General features: G+C 50.1%; 6 protein-coding genes across 6 annotated transcripts; 4 read left to right on the top strand and 2 right to left on the bottom strand.

Moving 5' to 3' along the window:
• Positions 1-1,006: 1,006 nt before the first annotated feature.
• Positions 1,007-3,076, top strand: NUU61_000951 (ferric reductase family protein; the record flags this gene model as incomplete). The annotated part of the gene is made up of 6 exons (XM_056651534.1): positions 1,007-1,607; positions 1,657-1,718; positions 1,771-1,956; positions 2,008-2,413; positions 2,467-2,628; positions 2,679-3,076. The coding sequence occupies 6 exons, from the start codon at positions 1,007-1,009 to the stop codon at positions 3,074-3,076; spliced, it is 1,815 nt and encodes a 604-aa protein (XP_056516384.1).
• Positions 3,077-3,535: 459 nt separating this feature from the next.
• On the top strand, positions 3,536-4,153 carry NUU61_000950 (uncharacterized protein; the record flags this gene model as incomplete). Its single annotated transcript, XM_056651533.1, has 2 exons — positions 3,536-3,788; positions 3,930-4,153. The coding sequence occupies 2 exons, from the start codon at positions 3,536-3,538 to the stop codon at positions 4,151-4,153; spliced, it is 477 nt and encodes a 158-aa protein (XP_056516383.1).
• Positions 4,154-4,176: 23 nt separating this feature from the next.
• NUU61_000949 (uncharacterized protein) lies at positions 4,177-4,662 on the top strand (the record flags this gene model as incomplete). The annotated part of the gene is made up of 1 exon (XM_056651532.1): positions 4,177-4,662. One exon carries the CDS (start codon positions 4,177-4,179, stop codon positions 4,660-4,662), a length of 486 nt encoding a protein of 161 aa, XP_056516382.1.
• Positions 4,663-5,859: 1,197 nt separating this feature from the next.
• On the top strand, positions 5,860-6,985 carry NUU61_000948 (isopenicillin N synthase family dioxygenase; the record flags this gene model as incomplete). Its single annotated transcript, XM_056651531.1, has 2 exons — positions 5,860-6,131; positions 6,208-6,985. 2 exons carry the CDS (start codon positions 5,860-5,862, stop codon positions 6,983-6,985), a joined length of 1,050 nt encoding a protein of 349 aa, XP_056516381.1.
• A 1,396-nt stretch (positions 6,986-8,381) lies between these two features.
• On the bottom strand, positions 8,382-10,173 carry NUU61_000947 (class I adenylate-forming enzyme family protein; the record flags this gene model as incomplete). The annotated part of the gene is made up of 4 exons (XM_056651530.1): positions 8,382-8,725; positions 8,776-8,995; positions 9,052-9,782; positions 9,840-10,173. 4 exons carry the CDS (start codon positions 10,171-10,173, stop codon positions 8,382-8,384), a joined length of 1,629 nt encoding a protein of 542 aa, XP_056516380.1.
• Positions 10,174-11,328: 1,155 nt separating this feature from the next.
• NUU61_000946 (uncharacterized protein) lies at positions 11,329-12,727 on the bottom strand (the record flags this gene model as incomplete). Its single annotated transcript, XM_056651529.1, has 4 exons — positions 11,329-11,519; positions 11,581-11,746; positions 11,811-12,498; positions 12,582-12,727. 4 exons carry the CDS (start codon positions 12,725-12,727, stop codon positions 11,329-11,331), a joined length of 1,191 nt encoding a protein of 396 aa, XP_056516379.1.
• Positions 12,728-12,882: the final 155 nt, after the last annotated feature.

Raw genomic sequence — 12,882 nt, 5'->3', positions numbered from 1 at the left:
GAGGATGGCGATGGGCCGCGGCGTCAACTACTACCTTTCTCCACATGTTCAAACTGGACCATTGTGTATCAGCGTTGCAGTTGCGTCCCAGATGCCCGGGTAGCGCAGTCGGGGATCTCGGTGCCACGTTCGAGCCGATCGCTGCATGACGTCGGAAACATGAATGAGAGGCGATAGAAATATCTAAAAGCGCAGAAATTCACCGCTCCATGTCCAGGGCAAATATTCAGTTAGTTGAAAATAACGACCCGATTTATCTTTGCGTTCTTGTTCATGTCGATCTCCGCGATCGGGTGTTCTAGGAAATAAAATAAAAAAAAAGAATGTCCCGGAGTCGAACCCAACTGGGTTGTCCATCAACTTTCCGTTTTCGGCTTGCCGACAACAACGAACTGCGTCTAGACCAGCACAATCCCCCATACTCCGCTGCCAATTTCTCAAATGTCACATTCGGAAACAAGAGATTACGCATGCTGCTGCTCTACTGCCTTAGTAGTGGTCTTCCCCAAGCTACGAGTCTTCCAGGACTCGTTCGCCGCTAGTTACCGCCCGCATGCCACGGATAACTCTAAATTGTCAAGATTTCCCTCTCCCAGTTCGGTTGGTTACGTTGACGATCTGAGACACAGATGCATGAAGTTGCTCAATTGGAGAATTCCGATGTTTTCATTCGTTTTCTGTCAGAATAAACTTGCAGGGACAGGGGAATCGATGACGGCATCCATGTGCCTCGGGGAGGATGCCCCGTATTTTCTCATACAACGCGGTTTGGCCTGTTCAGTTCTCTGCCCTTCTGTCCACATTTCTACCTGCTGGCGGTCTTTAAATATCTTCTCGTTTCGTCCCCCACGTACCCCCTCTCCTTCCACTTGGCTTTGAGCCCTAAAGGAGTCTCTGGGCATCCACGCTCTTGGGTGGTTGTGAACGACGACTTTCTCCTTCCCTTATCGATCCCCAATCGATTCTTGGTTTCGAGTTGAGTTGTCTATAGCCCCCGCATGGCAAGATGGGCGTCGAGCTCCAAGGAAGCGGCCCGGGTGAGCCGCCAATGAACCCAGAGATCGCGGTTCCTCTGTTCGTTGTCGGTGGCTTTGTCGTCAGTCTGTTTGTCTGGGGATTGGTTGTCCGGCTCAGGCACCGTCGAAGATCCAAACAGGCTCTTCATGGGGGTGACCAGACACAGCTATCGCGGACAGGTCCAGTCAACGCAAGCCTGAAGAAACATTTCTTCTATGCGCCAGTCTGGGGCAATCGTCATAGCAGAGAGTTTCGAATGTTCCGGCTCCATATGGGATCTCCACCACTCCGACTGGAGATGATTCTCTTGCTTGTCTATCTGTCGCTAAATTTCATTTTCATGGTTGTCACCGTTGACTGGTGGAAGGACTTTTCGGAGAAGATGTTCCAGCTGAAGTACGCCGCCGGTCACTTGGCTGTCATGAATACACCCGGTCTCGTCTTGAGCGCCGGACGCAACAATCCTTTGATGCCGCTCTTGGGGCTATCCTTCGATGCGTTCAATTTCATGCACCGTTGGGTGGGGCGGGTGATCGCTGCCAATGCTATTGTTCATATGGGCAGCGTCTTGGCCAACCAGGCCTACGTCAGTATGTATACCTTGAATTATATCCTCGATTCATTGCTGACTTGTCGTAGATGGCACCGACTATATTCTCTATACGATTTGGAGGATGCCATTTTATATTTACGGCCTCGTGGTATGTGGTCACAATGATAAGACATTAAATACTTCTAACATGTCCCAAATAGGCCCTCCTCGGTTTTGTTTTCATCTTCCTGCAATCATTGTCGCCGGTCCGACATTCATTCTACGAACTTTTTCTTCATCTGCACATAGCCCTTGCCATCATGTCATTCGTGGCTTTATGGTATCATCTCAAAAACCTTCTACAGCAGCGAGTCCTCTTGGGGACACTGATCCTGTGGGGTCTGGATGTGAGTTGGACCGCGGTGCTATCTGGTCACCTGAATACTGATCTCTAGTAGCGTGCCGGCCGCTTAGGACTTCTGATTTGGAGAAACTGCGGCAGGCGCTTCACGACCGCGACGGTGGAAGCACTATCCGGATCCGTCGCTCGAGTGGATGTTGCAGTATCACGACCGTGGAGTTTCCGTCCAGGACAGTACATGTACCTGTACATGCCATGTTTGGGACTGTGGACTTCTCATCCATTCACCGTTGCTTGGACATCCAGTAAGGCGACGTCGTTGGATCTCGATGAGAAGCGCAGTTCGAGTGACTCGTTTGCGGCGCTCATCGGAGGCTCGCAGACGACCACAATGTCGGTTTTGATCAAGGGGCAGGACGGGTTCACGAAGAAGCTCCTACAGAAAGTTGAGGAGTCGCCCGAAGGACGCATTAAGGCTATGGCATTGGCCGAGGGTCCGTTCGGTAGGTCGCATTTGCGATTTCCTTTTTCCCGTCGCTGACTCAATTCCTCGCAGGTGGCATTCATTCGCTCGCTTCTTATGGCTCTTTGCTTCTGATTGCTGGAGGCATTGGCATCACCCATCCGATGTCGTACCTGCACGAGGTGGTCAACACCTTCGCCGCCCGAAGAACTGCCACGCGAAAGGTGCATTTGGTGTGGATGGTTCGGAGTCTCGGTAATGTTGTCTTCTCTCGCCTTCGCAATTTCTCGCTAACTTGCGGACAGATCACCTCGAATGGATCCAAGGATGGATGACGGCCATCCTAGGGCATTCTGCCCTAAACAGCTCGGCCCATTCCAACGGACAGACATACCTCCCATTCGGGGAATTGATGCTGTCGGTGCAAATATTCGTCACCGCTCACAAAGACACAGTCGAGGAATATATTTCCACCCCGGACACGCCATGGACCCAGTCAGCGCCAGCTAGTGTGCCGATCAGCGTGCACCACGGCAAACCCTGCTTCCCGTCGCTGTTGGAAAACGAGAAGGCAGAGCAAGTTGGGGCGCTGGCGGTCAGTGTCTGCGGCCCCGGGGGGCTGGGAGATAGCGTGCGAGAAGCAGTTCGCAGTGTACAGGGAGAGAAGACGGTGGATTTGTTCGAAGAGGCGTTCTCATGGTAAATAGAAGGAAGGGGCGATATCAGAAAATACGGTAAGAAAGAAAGAAGAGAATCTAAATATATACAATTCTAAAATTAAATTTAACCAGCTCGCCCCCATGGAGAAAGACCCTGACGAACCACATCTTCCCGTCTTCCTAGTGGAACCCCTAATCCTTCTGCAGGTTTCTGAGGGCCACGGCGTATCACCACAGTCGGACAAGTCTCGTGTGGCCCCACCGCACGCTCGCCAGTCACACAACATCGCGAAGGGATCGAGGAATGACTTGCGATCATTCGTGACTTGGCACTTGGCAGCCGGGAGGCCTGACCGGGACGATCGCAGCCATATCAGGATTAATTATGGCAGCTCTTCTCCTCTTGCGGCCCCTATATTCTGGCCACTCGATGGGCAATTCTTTCAATTATCATCTATACGCACTCCCCGCTGGCAGGACGAGATCTACCCCGTGAATCCGCCATGCGCTTGTCGACGGTGATGGTCCTGTGTTGGACCTTACTCATGGGCGCTTCTGCAATGCAGGTTGTGATTCCGGGTCCTTGTAACGAGACATGCAACGGATCCGAGCGAACCTTCACTCACGACGTAGTCTGCGGTGATGCAGACTTCAACAACACCGGCCAGGGCAGAAAATACCGCGACTGTGTGATGTGCGAACACCAAAGCTCGTCATACCTGAATCCATACGCCACCGACCTGTATTGGTTTTTGTGTGAGTGCCACCCCGACGCCTCCGTATGGCTCAACTGCCTCATGGGCGCGAGTCACTAATCGAGGTTCCCGAGTCCAGACAACTTGAAATTTGCTCTGCAGACATGCATCTTCACCTATCAAAGTAACCCAGGTTTATCAGCTTGCAGCAAAAGCTGCGATCCGTTGCACGCTCCTTTGACCGCGCGCTGGATCCGAGGGAAACATGACTTCGCCAAGCAGTACGATTATTGCAATTGGAACGCGAGTGCCCTCATCGGGTATGGCAGCGGATGCGCCGATTGTCTAGAGAAGCAGGATACCACCAAAGTAATGGCCAACTGTATGCCCCATCGTACCCTCCTCAATATTTTCCTCTTGAGCTGACAAACGGACCCGATCGCGTAGTCATGAAAACCCTCATTACAGCCTGCGATACCAAGCCCAACAACACAGACGGCGACACCGTGGAACTGGCAAACGGCCTGTTTCCTGCCAGTATAACCACCCCCACGCCATCAATATCTGCCTCGACAACGCCCAAAAAATCACCATCATCCAATTCTGCCGACTCCTCCAGTTCCGGGCTCAGCGACGGTGCCAAGGCTGGGATAGGAGTCGGCGTTGGAGTCGCGGGCCTGTGCATCTTAGGTGCGATCACTTGGTTCCTCACGAGGCGCCAACATCCCGCCGTCTCTACTCGATCCGACCTGAGCCAACTGGATTCCCGGCCCATTGCTCCTCCCTCTTTCCAACCAGAGACTTCTCAGGCGAGTTATTACTCAGACCACGGCTACTCGGTAGATCCTTCGACAGGGTCACGGAATAAGATGAATCCCGCCGAGCTGCAGGGATACAATAGCGTGGCCGAGCTGCCTTCCGATCAGCGCGCTTAATAGCATGAGTCATGGCACATGGCAAGAATCAGCGACATTTTTTTTTTTTCTCTATCATCCAGCTCTTCAACCTCGTCCTATCCCCTAGGGCTTAATGTATATACGGTAGAAAATAATATATACCCTGCCTAGATGGCTTACCCCACAAACTGTCAGCCACAAAAGCTTTGCCTTTAAAGTAGCTAGCTATATGCCAAACCCCCCACTTCGAGGGTCTTTTGGTCATGGCAGGTATAGTTTATGGCTTCTGGCTCAGGTCAGCAACGCCACATCGGCAGGTGGTGGATCCGGCGGGCCATGCCGCTCGCAACCTCCAAAAGGGCATGTTGAACCCGAGGGAGTCATCAAATAGAATGGTTTTCATTCGGTCGGGTCTGTTTGGGCAAACACACGACCACCTTCCAAGCGGGAAGTGGGGGTGGGTCTTGGAGTACGACACGGGGGGAGGTGTATGTATTGGAATTCCACTTACCTTGATACCTACCAGAGTATGTAGTGTGGAAAGTAGGTTCTGCATTATCTCTCTCGGTATTTGCCGCTCGTTGCTCACTGGGACCTATCACGCAAGCTTCATGAGTAAAGGCCTCACTGCTGTCTCGGGGCACATGAATAGAGCATTGCGGGGTAGATCATGGCGTGTGCGAGAAGCTAAAAGTATTTCCCGAGTGGCCAGCCTAGCATCTGTTTGCCTTTTATGGGAATAATATACAAGCTCCCGTGTCCGCCTTGTTTCTCATGATATAGTCTCAGCCATCTATATCCAACAATCAATCTTAGGGTACTTGCAACCCATCCTAGTCAGTTCACAAGCCAAATGCTGCTAGCCGGATAGGCAAATTAGATTATGACGTATCTTTGATCATGCTGTCCGTTGTAATAGGCAGCTCGATGCAAGGATACCTTACTTTGATATGCGGCTTATTATCCACCGAGCAGCAAAGGCATCCATGCATCTCAATGTTCCATCTCGAGCTACCAAACCATTCAAATTTTATACTCGGTTCCTACGTGCATAAAAGCTACAATGTGTCTCCAGACGAGCGACCCAGCCTATTTATGAAAGCCCCACGCAAGTAAAACGCGGTTTGGATACTTACCATCCGAGTATGTTACAGGCCCACCCAAGTATATAAAGTACACAAGGCCCCCTGGTCGTGTGGCTTTCATTTCATTTTTTCGAATTCCACTCATTGTAAAATGACCACCACCTTCTCATCTCTGCCCGTTGTCGATGTTGGCCCTCTCGGGTCGCCCTCAGGGCCTTCCACAGAAGAAGCAACCACCCTGGGCCAGCGACTCTACGAGGTGTTCGCCACGACAGGCTTCGCCTACCTGACCAACGTCCCATTGAGCTTCAACCACGCAGACGTCTTCCAGCTGTCACGAGAATTCTTCGCACTGCCTGAGGAGGAGAAGATGAAGCTCGCCAAGCGATCATTCCGGCGCGACCACCATAACACATATCGAGGGTCAATAACCTTGGACCACCAGCTTTTTTGGCTTTAATGTTGGCATGTAATCACTGACACAAATACTGCATGGAAGATACTTCCCCACGCAGCCAGAGTTAGCGTCCGACAATCTGAAAGAAGGGTTCGAAATGGGACCAGCGCAGCCGATTCACACCACCTCGTCCGTCGCGCCGTCGTCCAAGTTCAACCTGGCCGAGCCGAACGTCTGGCCCGATACGAGTGTCTTCCCGTCTCGCGCGAAGCTTGAGAAGCTTTACGTCGAGTTGCAGACGCTCGCCTCGCAGCTGCTTTCGCTGCTGGCCGTGTCGCTGGGTAAATCGGCGGACTTTTTTGCACCATACCTGGAGGACTCGCTGAGCACGCTTCGACTGCTGCACTACCCTGCCGTCAGCTCTGCTGCATCTGGGTCTGGCACTGCCGGCTCAGATGAAGTCAAACTGAGCTGCACACAGCACACCGACAGCGGTATTCTCACTCTCCTGCACCAGGATTCCACCGGCGGGCTCGAAGTGCGCAACTCCTCGGGCGAGTGGGTCGCCGCACCGTATATCCCCGAGTCGCTTGTGGTTAACATTGGTGACCTGATGGCCAAGGTGTCGGGCGGGCGCTTCGTCGCTACCATGCATCGCGTGTGCGCGCCAGAGCTGACTTCTTCTGCTGCTGCGATGACAGGCCAGCAGAATAGCAAGGGCAGGGCCCTGGGTCGGATCAGTGTGCCGTTCTTCTTTGAGCCTGGGGAGAATTGTCTGGTGCGGTCTGTTGATGGTGATGAGGGCTTCGTTTTGTATGGTGAGCATGTGCGGGCGAAGATGAAGACCTGGGTTGAGTTCCAGGATGATGAGGATAACTGAGAGGCTGCTAAGTTCAGGGGTTCGGAAGCGGATGATGGGGACTTTTGGGTGGTCTGGTTTTCGAATCAGCGGATAACCCTTATTCAGCCACTGGCCTTGGTCTTCTTCCCCGTATCTCCTACTTTGTACTGTGTCTGAGCACCTTGATATTTCAGTTGCGATAAGTGTCGACTCTGTTTCGGTAGCCCCATGCACCATAAGTCTTGGGATCTAGTCTTACCATCAGATATCAAACCTAGGGGAGTGAAGAACGCTTTGTTCTCTCTGGTCATTTATCGTAGAAAGGTATTATCGACTGCTCAAACAACGTAAAGCCCAGGAATGGCTTGAACCATTCTGTTACCTAAGGAAAGATATACCTATCATCAGGTGACTCTAAATCGCTAGCTTTCCTACGAGGCCTTCCACCATTCTAATTGGGGAACTGTTTGCTCCCTTATGTTTTTCTTCTACCTCCCCCAAGTCAACAATCAGGGGGTGTTAGTAGACGGTGACGCGCTTCCCCACGTCCCCAGCAGCTGAGACAGTGTTGGTGATTATGAATTGTAGGCGGCCGGCTCACTTCACCCGTGGTCACAAGGCCAAACACCAAACATCCCTGGTTGTTCTAAAGAGCCCTTTTTTTTTCTTGCGTGTATTTTCTGTCTTTTCTTTATACGACTCCCAATCTATCCCCTCCCTCCTCTCTCTTTACTCTTCAATACCTTCGACTTCATCACGAAGCTAAGTTGTGTCTTCTGAATTATATATCTTACTTACCTACTAGGAAATAGATTCTATCCGACGCTATATAGAGTTACAACTCAAATCTTTTAGTGAATTCATATAAAAGATAACTGTAACCTCTATCTATATATGAAACCCTAGTAGAATTATGTACGTAGGTAGAAACAATAATTTCTTTTGTGTCATTCATTTACAATGAAGGTCCTTTTAAAACACTGGTTTTGAAATAGAACTCTTTGGGATAATGATTAACAAACTAGATGCCAATATAACCTTACTCGATATATGCCTATCTTAGGTGGGTACCAATGTATCTGTCTTGCACTCCAAGCTGACTCAATTTTTCGAGCTTAATTGAGCTTATACCCAAAAGAGACAACACTGGACTATTCAATCCCTACTTGGTCATCATTGAGTATGCTACTCGCAGCAAACGGTCTCGCTCGAAGCCTTGCCGGTGGCCTTGTTCCTCTACGCGGACTAGGTCTCTATGGCTGAATAGGACTATGTTTGCCTTGCTGTCGATTCTCTTCGGTATCTCGTCTTTTGTTTTCTACGGCCAACGGCCGAGACAAAGCCACATTGGTATTGAATATAATACATTCATTCAAAGGGAATATTATCAGTAATTTCTATACTTCTTCCAGGAGTCATTGAAACTCGAGATCAGTCAACTCCACAGCCTCTGGCAACCTCCCTGAGCGTCGCAAGAAAAGAACTTCCTCATAACCTCCTTCTTCGCAATCTTGTCCGTGTACGTCAACGGAAGAGTCTCGTGCAGGGAAAGAGGGCGGAAGGCACTGGGTAGCATGTGAGGAGACACTCGAGAAGATAAATCAGTCCTCAACTTTGCCAGGTTGACTCCGTCGGTGCACGGTCGAGCAATGACTCCAACTCGTCTTCCAATTACTTGATCCTCCACGGGAATGACATAGGCGTCTTGGAGGTAATCGAGCGTTTGAACGACATCCTCTAGCTCACACACCGGGACCGGCCCGCCAACGGCTTTGATGACTGTATATTGTCAGTTGGCGTTGACCCAATGGTATGGAGGGAACACTCACAGTCCACACATGCGCGCCCGTCAAAGAAATAGTACTCTCCATCTCTGTGGCACAGGTCGCCAGTGCGAAAGTACCCTTCTTCATCGAAGGCTTTCTTGGTTGCAGCTTCATCGTTGAGATAACCCAGAAGACTCGTCAATCCACCGATCAGCAACTCTCCACTATCGCCCTCGGATAGCTTAAATGGGTGTTTTGGTGATAACTGCTTTCCAATTCCCCGCTACAAGAAGCTGTCAGTCTCGTAATCAATCAGCCATGCCACTCGAATCCACTAACATTTTTCTTGGTTCTCTCCGCTTCTTCAGTCGACATGACGCTCATGATTGTACCAGATTCGGTAGATCCGTATCCAATGGCAAGCGGCTTGCGAAGCTCCTCTCGGTAGAACTTCAACAAAGACGGTACCGGCACGCTAGCGCCAACGATAGCAGTCCGCACATTCTGCATCCCCGCGAAATACTGATCCCGATCAGGGTGCCTCGTAAGTTGATCTTTGTAATGCCGGGCCAGTTTTTCCCATAGCACTACCGTCGTCATGAGGGTCGTGATATTGCGCTCTCGTAGTCGATCCCAGAATTCTTGGGCGGGGGCGTGGGGATGAATGATCTCAGCTCGAGCACCTCCCATGATAGCCGTCGCCAAAGGCAAGGTTCCTCCGAGCCAACTCGCCGGGCGATGCACCAACCAGCCTTCATCGGGACTCAGCCGAGGTTTGTTGTAGAAATATTCTCGGCTGTGGACCACGCCCCTGGGGACGCCGGTGGATCCAGACGAGAAGAACACGATACCCGGGCGGGACTGGGGAATGGTGATTTCTTCCGCGATGTTGAGGTTGGGCAGATCCCACAATTTGTCCGGGCAGGCATTCATGATTGGGATCGGCTCGACTTGCATCGTAGGCCGGAAGGTCTGTTCGGCTTGTTCGCGGAAGTCGGAGCCTGCGAGGACATATTTAACTGGGTTGTTGCAGAGATGATGCAAAACGAGGTCGAGGGTCGAGTTTGTTGCTAAGGAACTTTTGTCAGCTAGAGCATGGTTTCATCTAGAAATGAATCGGTACATACGGAGAGGCATGACAGTTCCACCAAGCGCCAGGATCGCGAACATCGCGACAGTATACTCGTAGTTTGCAGGAGTCAATACACATATCATCAATGGCTCCGCAAAGACAGATCCATTCTGAGGATCAAGGTACGACGAGAGGTGAGTTCTCAACTGGTGTCGCGTATGAACCACATCGGTGATCAATTGGTCATGGCTCGCGTTGACACCTTTCGCGGGGTCACGAAAGACGACCTGGTTGACTTCACGGGCAATGGACAGAATTGTCGCAAAGATGTTGTCATTCGGAAACCCTTCGTCCTCCGCCAGAAGGGATGCCATTGTTTCTTCGGCCATGTTTGACGAAGAAGTTGAATCTGGCGAACAGCCATCGAGCAAGAGGCGGGAAATCGAGCATATTAGAGTTTCCTGGTTTTCCCCAAGACCCGATCAAGCTTAATTAATTTAGCCCCTTTTTCGTTGTCCACCCAAAGAAACTATGTGGATCATGGAACCGTGAACCGTCCCAGTAGACCAAATAAGCGTGCAGTAGGCGAGGCAGGGTGGGCCTCAACCAGTGTTGTGTTTCGTCAATATTTGGGTCTGCGTATAAATGTAGATCAGTCAATTCTCGCGCCACTCATTACTGTAACAAGCACCGGGAACTACTGTAGCAATATCACCAATGAATTATTAGTCCAGAGCCTGGCTATCTAGTTTCGCCAACAACAACAAAAAAAAAAGAAAAGAAAAGAAAAGAAAAAGGAAAAGGAAAAGGAAGGCACACAATACAACTATCTCCACCGAGCTACTCCGTGTGCACCAACTCTTTGCACATCTGGTCTGGGTGAAAGACATAGTTTAGCTAGCATTCATCTGTCGCGGTGGCAGAGATGACGGTGCGCTCTAAGTCGACTCCATTCGCTAGTTCACCCTAAACAAGGCTGCCCTGTGGAGACCGCCGGCTTGGGATAGATGTCCATCAGTGGGGGTATGGATATTGGCCCCAGAGATATAGATCTCGGGCGTTTACTTGGCTACATTAGCGTTGAAAGTTTTCTGGCACTTATGATGTCGATCGTTATTAAGTATAGGGGAACCAAGACAAGCAAAACATCAAGGGTCGAATAATTTTGGAATACATCCATCTATTTTTGATCAGTATTTGCTTCAACAAGGCACAGATTTTTTTCGCCTTGCATGAGTACACTATCTTCCCTTTGTTATGCTGTTATATTGCTGTTATATGACAGAAGAATCGAAACTGGATATGCAATTTGACCCTGTGCTCCTAAATATAATAAATGAATAGAGGAAGGGTTTCACAAGACCCCCGAAGACTATGCTATTAACATTCACTTGATTCACCCAACTCCCCTATTTCTCGCTCGCTTCTTTCTTTTACTAGAATAGGATATTCAATTTGTGCTTTGTATCTCTCTCGCTGGTGCCTTGAAACAGTTTCCTTGTCGCGGAATGCTAGGAAAGGTGCATTCAGCACAAAGGAGACAACTACTTATGTATTTCATTTTGTACCCACTCATCCTGCTCTAGCTCCTTAGCAGAGCTTCGCTTTTCCGGCTCCCACTGGAGCATCTTTCGCACCAAGCGAAGAAACTTCTCCTTTTCTTGTCCCTCAAGAGAAGTTTCCCTCTCCTGCAATGGAGTATGTCCTTGCACCGAAACTCCCGCGCAGAATTCACCTACGAGGTCAGAAGCAGTAAGCAATTTACCCCGAAGACAACAAGACATCTGGTGACATACCATCTTCCGAAAAGAACTTCGGGGTCGATTTTCCTCGTGCAAGGAGGCTTGGTGGCGGTGGACCAAGAAGGCAGATCATTTCGGCAAGGTGAGCACGACTCCGGTACCTTTGGAACTCGGAGTCCTGGCCACTGAACAAGGACCCGCCCTCGAAAAGGTCCCAAATCTGTGATATAAGCTAAAAATATTCTATGACGCGAGGGAAATATGGTTCTCCTTATTCTCCTTACCATGCAGCCCGCATTCCACACATCAACGCTATATGTCCATGGAACTTCCAGAATGACCTCAGGCGCCCGGTAGATATCGGGTTGAATATCCTCCGAGTGCTCTTCGTCGCCGAAAACAGCTGAGCCAAAGTCGCAGAGAATAGGCGCACCTAACTGTTTGGGCATTCGGAGGTTACGGGAAATATAAATCACCCTTCCATCGACCTCTTTCCTCGGGCAGGGGTCCTGGAGCTCGGTCTCTTCGAAATCAGTGAAGACTGAATCATCAGAAATACCGAACATGAGATTGTCGGCCTTGATATCTGATAGGATGATAAGTAAGGAGTAGAAGTAGAGGTTGGGGGAGAATTTAATACCAGTGTGTATGATCTTGCATTCTGTATGTAAATAGTCCAATGCCAAAAAAAGACGGTGAAGTGTAACTGCCAAAACTGGTGTGGGTAGTCTCCGTATTGGGTTCCGGAATAAGAAGGCTAGTACACTCTCCCATAGCGGAGGGTGCACGAGGCAACGATGCTTGTCTTCGGGTCCATCAATGTCAAAAGAATCGAGCAACGATCTGACATATTCATGACCTGGATGTCTTTGGGAGACGGCTATTCGTTTGTATATCCGCAGCTCATCATCCAGTTGTTGTCCCATTGAAGCAGACTTGATGAAGATCTTGAGGGCAACATAACGGCGGCGGCTATATATTAGATAAGTCAACACGTCTCTGCGAGACGATTGCAGGAGAAGAGGTTTCGTAAGCATATCTTATGGGGCTCTTACTCCATATCCCGTGCAAGCCACACAGTTGAGCTAGCTCCGAACCCCAGTTTTCCCACAACTTGATATCGGTCCTTCAGGATTTCTCCTATTCGAGTAGGATAATACCGGGCAGCAACATAACCGGGAATATTCTCCTCTTCAACCATCTGGCTTGCCGGTATCTTCACGAAATTGGGATTGCAGAAGTTGAGTGGTGCCCATCTTCGCCCTAGCCGGGGCAAGGACCGCAGAATAGACTTTAACATATTCGGAAGAAGGGCCCAAGTGTGTGTAGCTGTAACAAAATGTGAAAAGACCGTAG

Source organism: Penicillium alfredii, assembly GCF_028826965.1.
Source record: "Penicillium alfredii strain IBT 34128 chromosome Unknown utg000001l_segment0_segment0, whole genome shotgun sequence".
NCBI lineage: Eukaryota > Fungi > Ascomycota > Eurotiomycetes > Eurotiales > Aspergillaceae > Penicillium > Penicillium alfredii.
This window is presented reverse-complemented; position numbering and strand designations above follow the sequence as displayed.